At 43.5% G+C, this 18,988-nt stretch overlaps 1 protein-coding gene across 1 annotated transcript in view; it reads left to right on the top strand.

Annotated features, from left to right (window-relative positions):
* LOC120035901 (inactive phospholipase C-like protein 2) overlaps positions 1–18,988 on the top strand; it is an 81,671-nt gene that overhangs the window by 49,696 nt on the left and 12,987 nt on the right. Inside the window, exons 3-4 of the mRNA XM_038982368.1 lie at positions 11,280–11,483; positions 13,922–13,997. Coding sequence (XP_038838296.1) covers positions 11,280–11,483; positions 13,922–13,997 — 280 coding nt within the window. The remainder of the gene's footprint in view (positions 1–11,279; positions 11,484–13,921; positions 13,998–18,988) is intronic.

The raw sequence follows: 18,988 nt of genomic DNA, 5'->3' as shown, positions 1-18,988 counted from the left end.
TAGACTATTTCTCTGGATACTTTGAACTTCATCGGGGTCAGACGTCGACTCATAGTTTGTCGACATTGCTTTATATCCCAGGTAGGTTATGGGCTTTTTAACTCCATCAACAACACTTGATTTGCCCGAGGAATGGAATGGACCTGGTTCCTTAATAAACCAACTGCCACAGCTCTTGGAAAATAAAAGCTGATTATAGAAATGTGAAAACACGGAGCATCATAAAACTCATTATACATTTCTCTATTTGTGTCTGCCCTCTTCTTTCTTAGCTCCATTTCTACTATCTTTCTTAATTGGATTTCCTTCTTTACTACAGTAGCTCATGAGCACTTATTGTTTCATGTGAGGGATTTAGGCCCATTTCAAATCATTTCAAACTGACAGTAGTTTAGGCTGCATAGTCATAGGATTTTAATCCTCTGTTTCCATCTATCGCTTAGCACTGTAGTTGCATCAACTCGACAATAGCTCTCTTTTTTCTGAAGAAGGATGTTTTCTTAATTAATATTTCTGCAATGATCGTTTGTTATGAATGGCGTTCATGCAAATATGTTTTCTCAAGGGTTGAGACGATAGTTTACATAAAGGAGAACTGCAGTGCACACCCATAGCTAGGTCTCAGGGAATTCAGAACAGTACTTATTATGAAGATTGGCAGCAATTTTTACACGGTCTCTCCAAGAGCTGAAAAAGCTATTGTAGTACCAGTAAATAACAAATGTAACAAATGTATGATTATTAGATGTTGTGTTTGTTAGAGAAAGAAGGAAACTAGGTCACTATGTATCCTCAGTCGGTGATCGGTATGAACCCAGGTACGTAGAGCTACCTACTTTCCCAGCTCCCAGATGCTCTGTTTTCAAATCACTATCCCAGATATCAGCACGATTGACTCCTGATCTCAGGTACTATACTTGGTAATCCTCTCAGAGCCTTTAGGACTGTCTCCAGACCTGTTGTTCTGTCTCAGCCTAAACCCCAGCATCGCTGGAGAGCTGTGGTAGGTCTGATCTCCCGCCAGCCAACCTCAATCTAGGCCTAAGGACATGGCAAACAAGAGCCAAGACCACAATAATTAAGCAGGGGATGTGATTAGAGATCCTGTGGCATGCTGTCATACATTTTTTCATTTGTGGAAATTGATGCAGATGATCTTGACTCTCTATTTTCCAAAAAGGGTATCTCGTTTACCCAGGCACTGTTACAAAAAAAGGAGATGTTGTTTTGTTCCAGACTGAAAATTAATACTGTAATTTTGGGGAATAGTTTTCCTTATAGTGTTGGTACGGATGGAGGGTGGAGGGTAATTTGCAGGCAAATGACCGGATACAATCTATACCAGTAAATACTATGTTTAGAGAAATGGTTTCTTGTGAAAAGCAGCTGGACATATTTGGGGACTCGATACAAGCCTCATGCAGTTGTTAAATGTAGATGGAAGCAAGACTCCTGACACAGATACTGTCAGCTAATCATTTATTCACACTTTATTTGGATAGTCCAGATTTTCCATCACTAGATGCTCTACAGATGGGCATACTAACTGCTTGCTGAGGTTGCGGTTAGGTTGAGGTTTAGAAAAAGGATTAGGGTAAGGGTTAAGGTAAGGGCTAGGGTTAGGGTAAGGGCTGCATTTAGTGTTAGGAGGAGGGTTAAGGTTAAGGTTAGAGCCAGGGTTAGGGTTAGTTGATAGTTGAAATGTTACTAATAGCCTGTAGATAGTCCATCTCTAGATGCTCTACAGACTATCCAAATAAAGTGTCACCAGTCATTTTATTTCAAATCTGTGCTTGTGTGTGAGTCAGAAGATGTGATTACACAATGTTCAAAATAGGCCAGTGACAATGACTCAGTCTAAGCTAACACCCCCACATTAAACCGGGGGGGTCTATACTAAGCTTGGAAATGATACACAAGGGAGACATGTTAGTTGTGACGTTTTTGTGTGCATGCAGGAGCTATTCATTTTTCTATCATAATACAAGGTTTTAGAAGACAATTACGATTAGGCAACTGGTACAGCAGGTGACCAGATCTGTGTGTGTGTGATGGTGTTTTTGCCAGCATGCACAGCAGCTGCCCTGCTTCCTGAAAGGGAGGTGTAAAATGTCCATCTCCCTCAGAGGAACAGCGATAGAAACTGGCAAACAGCCTTTTCAATAGACTGAAAAGAGAGGCCTCGGGCTTGATGTTGAGATGGATGGCGTCATAACCCACTGTGGTTGGCATCAATGCTTTCTTGTAGATGGTCTCCCCAGCTGGACCCCGCCTGTACCCGTAGTATACAGTTGAAGTCTGAAGTTTACATACACCTTAGCCAAATACATTTAAACTCAGTTTTTCACAATTCCTGACATTTAATCATTCCTGACATTAAAAATTCCCTGTCTTAGGTCAGTTAGGATCACCACTTTATTTTAAGAATGTGAAATTTCAGAATAATAGTAGAGAGAATGATTTATTTCAGCTTTTATTTCTTTCATCACATTCCCAGTGGGTCAGAAGTTTACATACACTCAATTAGTATTTGGTAGCATTGCCTTTAAATTGTTTAACTTGGGTCAAATGTTTCGGGTAGCCTTCCACAAGCTTCCCACAATAAGTTGTGAATTTTGGCCCATTCCTCCTGACAGAGCTGGTGTAGCTGAGTCAGGTTTGTAGGCCTCCTTGCTCGCACACGCTTTTTCAGTTCTGCCCACAAATTTTCTATAGGATTGAGGTCAGGACTTTGTGATGGCCACTCCAATAACTTGACCTTGATGTCCTTAAGCCATTTTGCCACAACTTTGGCAGTATGCTTGGGGTCATTGTCCATTTGGAAGACTCATTTGCGACCAAGCTTTAACTTCCTGACTGATATCGTGAGATGTTGCTTCAATATATCCACATACTGTCACGCCCTGACTTTAATTATATTTGTTTTCTTTATTTTTTGGTTAAGTCAGGGTGTGACAAGGGTGTTTTGTTTAGTTTTTGTATTGTCTAGGGTTTTGTCTTGTCTAGGGGTTTTGTTGATCTATGGGGATTTGGTATGGTCTAGGGGATTGTAGGTTGATGGTGGCCTGAATTGGTTCCCAATCAGAGACAGCTGTTTCTCGTTGTCTCTGATTGGGGAGCCTATTTAGGTTGCCATTTTCCATGTTGGTTTTGTGGGTAGTTGTTTTCTGTTTTGTGTTGTTGCACCTTACAGGACAGTTTCAATTTTCGTTTATTCACTTTGTTATTTTGTATTTAGTGTTCAGTTTTCAATAAAGCATGAACATTTCCCAAGCTGCGTTTTGGTCCGATCCTTCCTGTTCATCAGACGAAGAAGATCGTTACACATACTTTTCCTTCCTCGTGATGCCATCTATTTTGAGAAGTGTACCAGTTCTTCCTGCAGCAAAGCACCCCCACAACATGATGCTGCCATCCCCGTGCTTCACGGTTGGGATGGTGTTCTTCGGCTTGCAAGCCTCCCCCTTTTTCCTCCAAACATAAGGATGGTTATTATGGCCAACAGTTCTATTTTTGTTTCATCAGACCAGAGGACATTTCTCCAAAAAGTACGATCTTTGTCCCATGTGTAGTTGCAAACCGTAGTTTTTTTTTTTATGGCGGTTTTGGAGCAGTGGCTTCTTCCTTGCTGAGCGGCTTTTCAGGTTATGTCGATATAGGACTCGTTTTACTGTGGATATAGATACTTTTGTACCTGCTTCCTCCAGCATCTTCACAAGGTCCTTTGCTGTTGTTCTGGGATTGATTTGCACTTTTTGCACCAAAGTACATTCATGTCTAGGAAACAGAACGCGTCTCCTTCCTGAGCAGTATGATGGCTGCGTGGTCCCATGGTGTTTATACTTGCGTACTACTGTTTGTACAGATGAACGTGGTACCTTCAGGCGATTGGAAATTGCTCCCAAGGATGAACCAGACTTGTGGAAGTCTACAATTATTTTTCTGAGGTCTGGGCTGATTTCTTTTCGTTTTCCCATGATGTCAAGCAAAGAGGCACTGAGTTTGAAGGTAGGCCTTGAAATACATCCACAGGTACACCTCCAATTGACTCAAATGATGCCAATTAGCCTATCAGATGCTTCTAAAGCCATGACCTAATTTTCTGGAATTTTCCAAGCTGTTTAAAGGCACAATCAACTTAGTGTATGTCAACTTCTGACCCACTAGAATTGTGATACAGTGAATTATAAGTGAAATAATCTGTCTGTAAACAATTGTTGGAAAAATGACTTGTGTCATGCACAAACTAGATGTCCTAACCGACTTGCCAAAACTATAGTTTGTTAACAAGAAATTTGCGGAGTGGTTGAAAAATGACTTTTAATGACTCCAACCTAAGTGTATGTAAACTTCCGACTTCAACTGTAAGTGAAGGTAGAGGTTGTGGTGCTAGGGGCAGGAGGATCAAGAGACGAGGGGAGCCCCATCCCATTGGATGTGTCATGACGTTGCCTGTTTGGGTACATCAAGCCCCATCCCCCTATCCCTGCCACTCCCTGCCTCCCCCTTTCCTCCTTCAACCCATGCTGTGGCCAGAGAGACGTCGTAAATTCCTGAGAATCTCCTCATGGACACACAGTATAGCAGACGGTAAAACTTTCATAGAGAACAAAGGGATTTCTTCCACCTCACAGAACTTGAGGTACGAACAGATTTCATGTTCCGGAAAAAGTATAAAAGATCGGTGAAGATTCCAGCTATTAACTGGTCCGTTTGTCACAACTTGGGAAACTCATGGGAGACTGTGTGGCTACATTACCATACCACTGTTTATATAATAGCCTCAGATATGAGGTTTACATCTAATTGCTGTATAAGATGAATGAGTGAGTATGATACTGTTTGTATAATGGTGTAATATGATTTTGGAATGTTTAATGAAGAAAAATCCAATCCCTTTTGATTTGAACTAAATCCGAGGGCCCGCCCCTGAGCCCAGTTGGGTCAGACATCCTGGGACAGCCCTTTCTGCAATCCTAATAAAAACCCAACTCTGAGAAATTATCACTAGACCATGTTTTTTCTCCATTAGGAGGGGAACGAAGGTTGTGTACCATTGCTGAATCTTTTAACCATACCACGTGGTTAAACTCTTAGACTATACCGACAGAATAAGAACAAGTCTTTGATATTGACTACTAGTCTGCAGCTAGGAATTCGGTATCATTGAACGCGAAGAACGACAACCGCCGAAACATCCACTCGATAACGAAACGAATGAATGTCACTCTGAACTATCTCCTCTAACCAAGACAGAGAGAGAGAAAGACGGACGAAACTCTCCAACAGAAACAAACTTTTCTCCAGCGATCAAGATGACACACTGAGCGTAAATATATATATATATTGATTGCAATTGTTCCCGAATGAGTGAGCGTTCATGTGTAAAGGATTAGCATGTCAATTGTTATAATTATGAACTCTGTAGTGACTTCTTAGTCGACCCCCAATTTTCCCTTTGTCTAACAAGCCGCCATGCCGGTTCAGCCCACTAGGGCATATTTATCCTATCATTTCATGTAACCATTTTAAGTTTGTTTGTTTGTTTATGCATTTCTGTGAATTACTTAGTTAGTAATAAATAAATGATTTAAGACAATTGATGTATGGATGACTCATAGTGAAGACTGGGTTCGTGCAGATAACCAACAATTTACGACGTTTGGAATGAGACTAACGTGAGGTAAAAATAAATAAATAATTAATCAGAAGACTATTGATCAGATATGAAAATATCTGAAAGGTTATATTGGGAAATTATAACTTTGTAATCTGAACACTTTCCCTGGTGCCCCAACTTCCTAGTTAATTAGTTACGTTATTATTTAGTTGATCGCGTAATAACTAATTACAGAGAATCTTTGATAAAAACTAAGTCTTCAATTCCATGACAGTAAAGACACGACAGATGATATTACCACCTGTAGAGGAGACCAGAGCTGGCAGCTGGAAGCGTCACACAGTGTAGTCTGGGCTCCAATAAAGAGCCTCCTCTCCCCTGAGACACACAGCCTCTGACTCACACAGGACAGAGTAAAGAAGGGAGACTTAAAGTCGACTTCAAGTCTTCTTCACAAAGGCCTGTGTTGAGGGTGCATGGTAATGAGAGAAACCTCAGCACACACTGTCACAGCACCACATTAGCACCAAAATAGCACCACAATAGCACACCCATTCATGCGTAAATGCATACATGCAGATTGATACTGTATAGTGCAATCTTTTTCTTTTCTTTTTCTTTTCTCCCCAATTTCGTGATATCCAATTGCGATCTTGTCTCATCGCTGCAACTCCCCAACGGGTTCGGGAGGCGAAGGTCGAGTCATGCGCCCTCTACGAAACATGACCCGCGAAACCGCGCTCCTTAACTTCTTATGGCTGCAGGGGCAGTATTGAGTAGCTTGGATGAAAGGTGCCCAGAGTAAACGGCCTGCTCCGCAGTCCCAGTTACTAATATATGCATATTATTACTATTGGATAGAAAACACTCTGAAGTTTCTGAAACTGTTTGTATTATGTCTGTGAGTATAACATAACTCATATGGCAGACAAAATACAAACAGGAACTGGAAATTCTGAGGCTTGTCGAGTTTCAACCATTGAAAACCATTGAAATCCATTGAAATCACAGCGAGATATGAATGAGTAGTCACTTCCTACGGCTTCCACTAGATGTCAACAGTCTGTAGAACTTTGTCTGATGACTCCACTGTGAAGGGGAGCTGAATGAGAGTAGAATGAGTCACCACTGCCATGAGGTGAACATTCTTTGACCACGCGCATTCACATGAGGACCTCCGTTCCATCGCTCATCTGAAGTTAATGTAATTCTCCGGTTGGAACGTTATTCAAGATATATGTTAACAACATTCTAAAGATTGATTCAATACATCGTTTGACATGTTTCTACTGACTGTTACGGAACTTTTGAACATTTCGTCACGTTTTAGTGAACACGCTTTGTGACTTTGGAATTGTTTACCAAACGCGCTAACCAAAGTAGCTAATTGGACATAAATAACGGACATTATCAAACAAATCAAGCATTTATTGTGGACCTGTGATTCCTGGGAGTGCATTCTGATGAAGATCATCAAAGGTAAGGGAATATTTTTCATGTAATTTCTGGTTTCTGTTGACTCCAACATGGCGGCTAATTTGACTATTGTTCTGAGCTCCGTCTCAGATTATTGCATGGTTTGCTTTTTCCGTAAAGTTCTTTTGAAATCTGACACAGCGGTTGCATTAAGGAGAGGTATATCTATAATTCCATGTGTATAACTTGTATTATCATCTACATTTATGATGAGTATTTCTGTTGAAACGATGTGGCTATGCAAAATCCCTCGATGTTTTTGGAACTAGTGAATGTAACGCGCCAATGTAAACTCAGATTTTTTTATATAAATATGAACTTTATCAAACAAAACATACATGTATTGTGTAACATTAAGTCCTATGAGTGTCATCTGATGAAGATTATCAAAGGTTAGTGATTAATTTTATCTCTATTTGTGCTTTTTGTGACTGCTATCTTTCGCTGGAAAAATGGCTGTGCTTATTGTGGTTTGGTGTGACCTAACATAATCGTTTGTTGTGCTTTCGCTGAAAAGCATATTTGAAATCGGACACTTTGGTGGGATTAACAACAAGATTACCTTTAAAATGGTATAAGACACATGTATGTCTGAGGAATTTTAATTATGAGATTTCTGTTTTTTGAATTTGGCGCCCTGCACTTTCACTGGCTGTTGTCATATCATCCCGTTAACCGGATTGCAGCCATAAGAAGTTAACACCCTCCCGCTTAACCCGTAAGCCAGCTGCACCAATGTGTCGGAGGAAACACCGTTCAACTGACAACCCAAGTCAGCCTGCAGGCTCCCCGGCCCGCCACAAGGAGTCGCTAGAGCGCGATGAGCCAAGTAAAGCCCCCCCGGCCAAACCCTCCCCTAACCCAGACGACGCTGAGCCAAATGTGCGCCGCACTATGGGACTCCCGGTCACAGCTGTTTGTGACACAGCCTGGGACTGCTGCACCACTCGGGAGTATAGTGCAGTCTTTTAATTAAAATGTTGGCCATACACGTAAACACACACAAGTCACTCTGGCCGGCTGTAAGTCACTCTGGATAAGAACATCTGTTAAATTACATTATTTGTTCTTTTTTGGCCTACAGTCACACCCCGTAATACGCATGGAATGGTATTTTTTTTACATTTCACCTTCATTCACCTGTATTAAGAAATGCATTATCACACTTCAGTGACCTCTGACAGAGAGTGAACAATAGCAGAGTGAAGTGTGTTCCTCTCACAAGGGATTGGAGAGGAGGAAAGTGGGAGAGGAGACTGGCAGTTACAGAGTGTGTGTGTGTGTGTGTGTGTGTGTGTGTGTGTGTGTGTGTGTGTGTGTGTGTGTGTGTGTGTGTGTGTGTGTGTGTGTGTGTGTGTGTGTGTGTGTGTGTGTGTCTGTGTGTGTGTGAGAGAGAGAGCGAGAGCAAACACCCAAATTGAGACTGCATGCAGAATTCTGAAAAAATATCCTCCATGTACAATGTAAAACACCAAATAATACATGCAGAGCAGAATTAGGCCGATATCCGCTAATGACAAAATCCGGAAAAGAGCCGTTAAATTCTACAACCACCTAGAAGGAAGTGATTCCCAAACCTTCCATAACAAAGCCATCACCTACAGGGAGATGAACCTGGAGAAGAGTCCCCTAAGCAAGCTGGTCCTGGGGCTCTGTTCACAAACACAAACAGACCCCACAGAGACCCAGGACAGCAACACAAATAGACCCAACCAAATCATGAAAAAACGAAAAGATAATTACTTGACACATTGGAAAGAATTAACAAAAAAACTGAGCAAACTAGAATGCTATTTGGCCTTAAACAGAGAGTACACAGTGGCAGAATACCTGACCACTGTGACTGACCCAAACTTAAGGAAAGCTTTGACTATGTACAGACTCAGTGAGCATAGCCTTGCTATTGAGAAAGAGAAGACAGGCTATGTGCACACTGCCCACAAAATGAGGTGGAAACTGAGCTGCACTTCCTACCCTCCTGCCAAATGGATGACCATATTAGAGACACATATTTACCTCAGATTACACAGATCCACAAATAATTTGAAGACAAACCCAATTTTGATAAACTCCCATATCTACTCAGTGAAATACCACAGTGTGCCATCATAGTAGCAAGATTTGTGACCTGTTGCCACAAGAAAAGGGCAACCAGTGAAGAAAAAACACCATTGTAAATACAACCCATATTTCTGTTTATTTATTTTCCCTTTTCGAACCTTAACTTAACTATTTGCACATCGTTACAACACTGTATATAGACATGATATGACATTTGAAATGTCTTTATTCTTTTGGAACTTCTGTGAGTGTAATGTTTACTGTTTTTGTTCATTTCACTTTTGTTTATTATCTACTTCACTTGCTTTAGCAATGTTAACATACGTTTCCCATGCCAATGAAGCCTCTTGAATTGAATTGAGAGAGAGAGAGAGAGAGAGAGAGAGAGAGAGCAAGATGTAGAGAGAGGGGGAGAGGGAGAGAGAGAGAAATGACTGTGTATGTTTCCCTGCAGTGTTGACTGGAACACTGTAACAGGCAAGCAGGCAGACGGCCCCATACTCTGTTCCTGCGGCATGCGTTCCAGTAAAGGGCCTGCTGCATTCACTCCCAACTCCAAACTGCAGTCTGGAGAGTGAGAGAAAGAGATGAGAGAGAGGGGGAAAGAGAGAGAGAGAGGAAGAGAAAGAAAGGGAGAGAAAGAGGGGAACAAAAACAGCAGTGAAACCAGACACGCAGTTCTCATTTGGGGAATGTCATGTTGGAGGGGTAGAGGAGGAAAGGATGAGGATAATTAAAGATGGTGGCTAACTGTTCTGTTTGGTTCTGTAGCCCTGCCTGCAGTCTGGATACAGTATGGAGTTTATAGAGCAACAACAACCACACACACAGTGGCGTGTACTCACACAAACATACAGAGACAGACACAGAAGTGTACTATGCGCACACACAGGCAAACAGAAACACACGCATGCATACACAAACACACACACTCTTCCGCAAACACACACACTGGCACGTGCACACACACACACATCTACACCTACACCACAGTGAGTAAACCCATACACATGTCACCTCCATTTCCCATTCAACAGTAAAAGCTGCTCTCCTTGGCTCTGCTTCCTCAGCCGAAGGGTGTTAATAGCTTTAGTTGAGGCTGTGTGTGCATACAGATGCCTATGTCCAGGAAGGTCAGCCCACAAAATGACAGCCATCCTCCAGGGGGAGAAAGAGCCTTTCTCCTGGGCTGGAGGTCCTGCAGGGGACACAGCCCCGTTCCCACACTGCCTACACTGTCTGGTTTGTTGACCGCTTCCCAAATACCATCACCACACACTCTTCCTCCCTCCGTCTGTTGTTTCTCACCATCCTTCTTTTATTATCTTTCCCTTTTTTCTCCCTCTTTTCCTCTTTCTCTTACGACTGATTTCCCCCCACTTGTCTCTCTTTCTCCCTCCCTCCCTTCTCCCTTTTCTATCCCTCTCTTTCCTTCTCACTCTATCTTTCCAATGTTGGTCTCTGTCTTTCATCCCTCATTGCTTTTTTTCTTTCCCTGTTTATTTGGGTGGGCCAGTGAATGGTGATGTACTGTGTGAATAGTCTGGTGGGCCCGAATCAGGGCTCAGATTCCCATGCTGGAGAGAACAATGCTGGGCTGTGATGTGAATAGTCACGCAGTGCTGGAGGTGCAGGCAGAGAGGCAGGCGTTGTGTCAGGGCCAGGCCAGGGGATGTGAGAGCAGAGAGGCTGGGAGCAGAGCAAGGCCAGACAGACTGCGGTGGAGGCTCCAGGGCCGCGTTGCACCACTGAACGAGCAGGCTGTGATGTCATGGGAACCGCTAGGTTCACTAATGAACACAAACGCAATCAGGACTGTTCTTTCTCTCCTGAGGTTTTCTCGGACGTGAGGAGAGTATCAGGATACGGTTGACCACATTTATCTCATGTGTAGAGTACGGTCTTGTGGGACATTTTGGTCACAATGATTTTTGTTTTTTAAGTTGCTGTGGGCAATGTAGTAATAATGGTAAACTTGTCCAATGATCATCATAGAATCAACGAGACATCCTCTCTGTGTTTGAATTGTCCCTTGGGTCCGCTACCTTACAATCCCTTTCAATATTTACCAAGATTCCGTGATGCTAACCCTCATCCATGATCCTCTCTGTTTATTTACCAGAATGCCATGGTGTCGTTCAAGGAGCTGTGTGGTCTGACGCCGGCGGCCAACATGAAGCAGTGTATCCTGACCGTGTCCACGTGGCTGATGAACAGCGAGCGAGCGCTCAGGGTGACCGTGGACCTGAGTCAAGCCTACCCCACCATGGAGGCCCAAGGGCCCGTCCCTGAGCTGCTCCGCAAGGTCCTCAACGCCTACGACATGGTACGCTATAGCAGCACCACATAGGCATAACATACACTACAGAGCTACCATTCTGTTGAGGTCGATGTTGTATTCAGAGAGATACGCAACGTTCATTTACGGTTAATAGGCGTGTGAACATTATTCACTAAAAAGGTGCTATGAAATGAAAACGCATCACAACCTGGTAAGGTAACATGCTACAACACCCTTGTGCACTATACAGTCTTAAGAGTCTGTTGCACACTATGCCTTCAAATAATAATATCAGTGTTAAGACACAGCAAGGAAACATGCCACAGATGACCTCCACCACAGGGAGTGAACAAACCATTTACTATAGCTACTGCAGCGCTGTGATAAGCGCTAACTCATCCCGGAGCAGTTCACCCTGCTGCGCTTCCGCACGGCATCCCATCATGCCCTGTGCCTCCCCAAGCCGTCACTCTCCATCCTGGCTGCTGTCTGATCTGTGATAACAACCAGCTTATTCATTATTCACCAGGCACCTACTGGTACAGGCCAACACAGGGGGGGTTAAAGTCCCCCCAGCGCTCAGAGCAAGTCAACACCCCACTATTCCACCCCCCTGATGGAGATTGGTTTGACCTGTTGAACTGGGTCATCAGAGAGCTGTTGTGGTGTTGTAGCTACATGACATTACTGTTCATATCCCAGTCACTCCTATTGCTGACACCTAGAGTGTAACAACCTCATATAAGCTCCATAGCTGAGGCTCTAAATAGCTTTGTATTTTAATCAGCTTTCTCCCTGGGCGTGCTTGTCTTTGAGTACCTCTTATGGCCCCAGTACATTACATTCACATGTGAAGGGCTTTAATGAAGAGCCTAAATGAAGGGCCTAAAAATAATTCTGCTGCTGTTCCATTGCAACATTCCTGTGCTCCCAGCCTCCCAGCGTCAGCTAGCAGAGTCCCGACAGCTGAGGAGATGAATCTACAGTGAGGCTGAGTGTGTCTGAGACAGAGGCTGCCTGTCCTGAGCACAGGGTCAGTCAGCTGAGTGTTACTGTGTGCTTCCAAAGATTAGTCCATTGGCACACGCCCCAATCTCAAGAACAGAGGCTCCAGTGTGTGCGGGTGTGTGTGTATCCGTTTGTGTGTGTGTGTGTGTGTGTGTGTGTGTGTGTGTGTGTGTGTGTGTGTGTGTGTGTGTGTGTGTGTGTGTGTGTGTGTGTGTGTGTGTGTGTGTGTGTGTGTGTGTGTGTGTGTGTGTACCAGCCCTAGCCATTAACACATTCATGGTTGTACTCACGTGGGCTGGTTGGACGCAGGCGCCGTAACCTAGGAGTGAACTGAGCATCAGCAGATTCAAACTCTGTGGTCAGTGCCCCTGAGGCCAGGCCAGAGAGACCCAGCTCAGCCTGAGCCAATGGGAGCCAGCCCCCTGTCCTGTCTGCTGACCAATATGATCCCAGATCCATTGGCCCTGTACCAGCCCACACACAGTGGCCTGCTTCTTGTCTCTGTGCTCTGATTGCTGGGTCAGGCCAGCTGCTTCTCACTGTCCGTGGGAGGGAGAGGCTGTAAAAGCAGAAGGTTTTCAGTTCAGGTCACAGGGTTGGGGATTGGAACTGGGCTAAAGCTGTAAGGCTGGCTCAATGCTTCCAGGAACACAGGTAGGGGACCAGACGGGGGCTGCATCACAAAATGGCACCCCATTCTCTATGTAGTGACCTACTTTTGGCCAGAACCCTATGGGCTCTGGTCAAAAGTAGTGCACTAAATATGGAACAAGGTGTCATTTAGGATGCAACCAGACTGTTCTCATCTCCTGTCCTCTACTGTATCACCACATGACTCTGTGTGTGTGTGTGTGTGTGTGTGTGCGTGCGTGTGTTTTGTCTGACTCTGTGTGTGTGTGTGTGGGGGTGCGTGTGTTTTGTCTGACTCTGTGTGTGTGGGGGTGCATGTGTTTTGTCTGACTCTGTGTGTGTGTGGGGGTGCATGTGTTTTGTCTGACTGTGTGTGTGTGGGTGCATGTGTTTTGTCTGACTGTGTGTGTGTGGGTGCATGTGTTTTGTCTGACTCTGTGTGTGTGGGTGTGTGTGTTTTGTCTGTCTCTATCTCCGTGGGTGTGATTCCCAGGGTCTGGGCATAGCAGAGGGAGAAAAAAGTTTATAAAGAACAAATGATCAAAGGACTTTGAGAAATGTTGACGTACCCTCTTTCTCTTCCATCGAATGTCTCTGAGAAGTATTTCCCTCCAGACTTTGTTATTCACTATTCCTATGGTATTCCCCCATGTTTGGCTATGCGTACATTCAATGATAATTCTGTGTTATTCTTTACTAAGAGGTAGTGTTTCCATTGTCCTGTTTAGCCTTGTCTACAGTAGGACTCATGACATAAGAAGTCCCCCTCCGACACAGGAATTGCTTGATACTGTACGACCTCACTTCCTTTTGCCTAATCTTGTCCCCTGTTTATTTCTCTGTAGATGATTCAGACGAGCCGGACGCTGATTGAGTCAGCTGATGTGGTCTACTCCAAGCTTACACAAGCACAACGGGCAGGTAAGGCTTTGTAGTATTCACTTTACCAGTGACATAGCCTGGTAAAGTGCTGTCTCCTAAGGTCAGCAAGACAGCACAAACAGATCTTGGACCAGTCTATGCCACGGGTCAAGAGCTTCACCAAACCCAGACAAACATGGGCATAACACTGCCCGCCCTCACTCCCATCCCAAACTGGTCTCTGATCAGTCTTTCTATTACATTTTTTCACCAGGTAAATTGACTGAGAACACATTCTCATTTACAGCAATGACCTGAGGAATAGTTACAGGGGAGAGGAAGGGGGATGAATGAGCCAATTGGAAGCTGGGGATGATTAGGTGGACATGATGGTATGAAGGCCAGATGGGAATTTAGCCAGGACACCAGGGTTAACACCCCTACTCTTACCATAAGTGCCATGGGAGCTTTAGTGACCACAGAGAGTCAGGACACCCATTTTAAAATCCCATCTGAAAGACAGCCCCCTACACAAGGCAATGAGATATTCTATAACACCACTTCCAGCAGCATCTGGTCTCTCATCCAGGGACCGACCAGGACCAACCCTGCTTAGCTTCAGAGGCAAGCCAGCAGTGGAATGCAGGATGGAATGCTGCTGGCCCAGGACATAGAACATGTGGGGATTTCATCATAGTCACTGTCATCGCTATTGCTGTCGTCATCCAGTAATTTACCATTTATCTTCAGGGACTCAGCCCTGGGTAGTTAACACGTCAGTCGGCATGTGAATTCACTCACCGAGCAAGACGGCATTGAATGGAACAAGAGGAGTGAATGAACTGAAATATTCCCTTAAAAAGAGCAGAGGACAGGAAGGACAGTAATAGATAGAAAGATAGAATGAGGGAGAGAATGGAAGCAGGGAATCGTCAATGCTGTTTTTTTTTTATGGCTTGTGGACAATAGCGGTGACTAAGGCTTTTGGTGCGTGGTTGTAATTGACTATAATGAGATCTTTTAAGTACAAAATGGCTCCAAATTAGGGGGCCAATGATTGTCTTTCTCCTGGCTCCCCATCCTCTGCGTGGGGCTGTAATTGCAGGTTGCCCCACTGCAGTACTGAGCGGCTGCAGACAGAAAGTCGGCTGCAGACAGACAGCGCTCCTAAATGGCAGAGAAGATAAGATAAAGATGCATCAGGATTCCTGATTTATCATCATTATGTTTGTTTACCTGCGGTATTTGTATCTGCCCGCCTCTGAAGGCGAGACATAACACAGATAGTACATTCTGCACTGGTAAGCTCATGGATATTAAACAGATGCACGTAAACAAGCAGCAAGTGCACACGTGTACACCTCCTAACGTATTTATTTGGACAGTGAAGCAGCCTGTAGGGAGGAGGTCAGAGACCTGGCGGTGTGGTGCCAGGAAAACAACCTCTCCCTCAACATCAGCAAGACAAAGGAGCTGATCGTGGACTACAGGAAACGGAGGGGCGAGCACGCCCCCCATCCACATTGATGGGGCTGTAGTGGAGCGGGTCGGGAGTTTCAAGTTCCTCCACATCACTAAGTAATTTACATGGTTCACACACACCAACACAGTTTTGAAGAGGGCACTACAACTTCCCTTCCCCCTCAGGAGGCTGAAAAGATTTGGCATGGGCCCTCAGATCCTCCAAAAGTTCTACAGCTGCACCATTGAGAGCATCTTGACTGGCTGCATCACCGCTTGGTACGGCAACTGCAAGACACCCGACCGCAAGGCACTACAGAGGGTGGTGAGTACGGCCCAGTACATCACTGGTGTCGAGCTCCCTGCCATCCAGGACCTCTATACCAGGTAGTGTTAGAGGAAGGCCCAACAAAGTGTCAGACTCCAGCTTTGTTAAAGAGGCATAAATAGCATCCCCCCCAAAAATGCTAACCTCCCTGGTAATGGTGAGAGGTTCGCATGTCTTGGGGGTATGATCTTTGACATTGTAACTTTCTCACTCATCATTATTCACAATTCATTCAGGATTATCTGTAATCATGGTAGTATCCACATTCATTTATTAGTGTTTAGAAACATATTCTATTCTTATTTACAATAAAAGTGACTCCAAAATAACACAATACATTATTTACCATTAATTTCTATTGGGCACAGCATAATCCAAAACACAACTAAAACAAACTGCAAATGCATCCAACAACTTTGTTGTCACAAGCTTGATGCAATCATTGTGTGCTAAGAATATGAGACCAAATGCAAACATTTTGACTAAAGGAAAGACACTGTAAGTAAATTTGTCCAAATACTTATGACTAGATACATGAAGTGCATTCATTTCTAAACGGTAAAACAGATATGTAGGAAAATACCTTTACATAAAAGGCGACATTCTGTACTATAGTACATATAATACCAAAATGCTGGAGTATAGAGCCAAATTAAATGTTTTAGCTTCACTGGCCAAATAAATGCGTAGGGGAGTGTACAGTATATATTTATATACAGTGCCTTCAGAAAGTATTTGCACCCCTTGACTTTTTCCACATTTTGTTGTGTTACAGCCTGAATTTAAAATGAATTATATTGAGATTTGGTGTTACTGTCCAACACACAATACCCCATAATGTCAAGGTGGAATTATGTTCTTAGAAAGTTTTACAAATAGATTACAAATGAAAACCTGAAATGTCTAGAGTCAATAAGTGTTCAACCCTTTTGTTATGACAAGCCTAAATAAGTTCAGGAGTAAAAATGTGCTTAACAAGTCACATAATAAGTTGTATGGACTAATACAGGCATCCTTCCTAACTCAGTTGCCGGCGAGGAAGGAAACCATTCAGAGATTTCACCATGAGGCCAATGGTGACTTTAAACAGTTACAGAGTTTAATTGCTGTGATAGGAGATAACTGAGGATGGATCAACAACATTGTAGTTACTCCACACTACTAACCTAAATAACAGAGGGAAAAGGAGTAAAATTATTCAAAAACTTGCATCCTGTTTGCAATAAGGCACTAAAGTAATACTGCAAAAGAAAGTGGCAAAGAAATTAACTTTATGTCCTGAATACAAAGTGTTATGTTTGGGGCAAATCCAACACATCTGTAACGCTCGTCGTATAGAGGAGAAGGAGAAGACCAAGGTGCAGCGTGGTAAGTATTCATAATTCCTTTTAATGAATACGAATACTGGAACAAAACAACAAAAACGATAAAGGAACAGTTCTGCAAGGTGACATACACTAAACAGAAAACAATCACCCACAAACACAGGTGGGAACAGGCTACCTAAGTATGATTCTCAATCAGAGACAACGATAGACAGCTGCCTCTGATTGAGAACCATACCAGGCCAAACACACAGAAATACAACACAAGGACAACATAGAACACCAGACATAGAATGCCCACCCAACAACATCACTGAGTACAACTTTCATATTTTCAAGCATGGTGGTGGCTGCATCATGTTATGGGTATGCTTGTCATCGGCAAGGACTAGTGAGTTTTTTTGGGATAAAAATAAACAGAATAGAGCTAAGCACAGGCAAAATCCTAGAGGAAAAGCTGTTTCAGTCTGCTTTCCAACAGACACTGGGAGACAAATTCACCTTTCAGCAGGACAATAACCTAAAATACAAGGCCAAATATACACTGGAGTTGCGTACCAAGACACCATTGAATGTTTCTAAGTGGCCTAGTTACAGTTTTGACTTAAATCGTCATGAAAATCTATGGCAAGACTTGAAAATGGGTTTCTAGCAATTAATGATCAACAAGCAACTTGACAGAGCTTGAATAATTAAAAAAATATATAATGTGCAAATATTGTACAATCCAGGTGTGCAAAGCTCTTAGAGACTTACCTAGAAAGACTCACAGCTGTAATCGCTGCCAAAGGTGATTCTAACATGTATTGACTCAGGTGTGTGAATACTTATGTAAATGAGATATTTCTGGATTTAATTTTCAATAAATGTGCAAAAATGTCTAAAAACATGTTTTCACTTTGCCATTATGGGGTATTCTGTGGATATGGGTGCGGAAAAAATATATACATTTCATCCATATTTTATCCAGGCTGTAACAACAAAATGTGGGAATAAATCAAGGGGTTTGAATACTTTCTGAAGGCACTATATATATAATATTCAGAATGAACTGTGGATAGAATGAAAAACATCCATATGTTAACTGAACCAGGCAGAGACGGGGCTTACACGCGTAGAGACTGACGACACACTGAAGACACACTCTGTGGTAAAGCTAGACCCGTGTGTGTGTGTGTGTGTGTGTGTGTGTGTGTGTGTGTGTGTGTGTGTGTGTGTGTGTGTGTGTGTGTGTGTGTGTGTGTCTGTGTGTGTGTGTGTGTGTGTGTGATGGCTGGTTCTTCTATCCTTGTGGGGACCTAAAACCCCCAAAGTCTCCACAAGGATAGTAAAACAAGCAAAATTCTCCCTCGTGGGGACATTTCCCACATCCCCATGAGGACAAAGGCTGTTTTAAGCTTAGGTTCAGAGTTAGGGTTAAAATTAGTCTTAGGTTTAGAATTAGGTTAAGGGTTTAGTGGTTAGGGTTAGGAGTTAGGTTTGGATTAGGGTTACGTTTTAGGGAAAATAGGATTGTGAATGGAAATTAATTTTAGGTCCCCTAAATTGTGTGTGTGTGTGTGTGAGAGAGAGAGAGTGTGTAAGAGTGATACTGAGATGGTTGGGGGGACTTTCAAAGAATTCAGCAGACACTGAAGCAACATGCGAGCCTGCACCCCACAGGCCTCCCCTCAGTCACACAGTAGCAGGCTTATGCCCATGCCCAGCCACCTCCATGTGGGCAGCACCATGTCCCTGTGCCAGTGTCGTGCTTCCCGTTTACCCAGGGGTGGAGCATGAAAGCTGGGCTTGAATCAGAATGCACTCCCCCGCTCCTCCATAGAACAGCCCCATAAGAAGCCCTGGGCTAAGCATGGCTGAAACCCCACCAGTAACTGCACAGCTATACAGTCACACAGCTGTGTGTTGGTGTCAGTAGTGGGATGTCAAGGGGTGGG

The sequence above is a fragment of the Salvelinus namaycush genome, chromosome 3, assembly GCF_016432855.1.
Source record: "Salvelinus namaycush isolate Seneca chromosome 3, SaNama_1.0, whole genome shotgun sequence".
Taxonomy (NCBI): domain Eukaryota; kingdom Metazoa; phylum Chordata; class Actinopteri; order Salmoniformes; family Salmonidae; genus Salvelinus; species Salvelinus namaycush.
The sequence above is the reverse complement of the archived record's forward strand: the minus strand, read 5'-3'. Positions and strand labels throughout refer to the sequence as shown.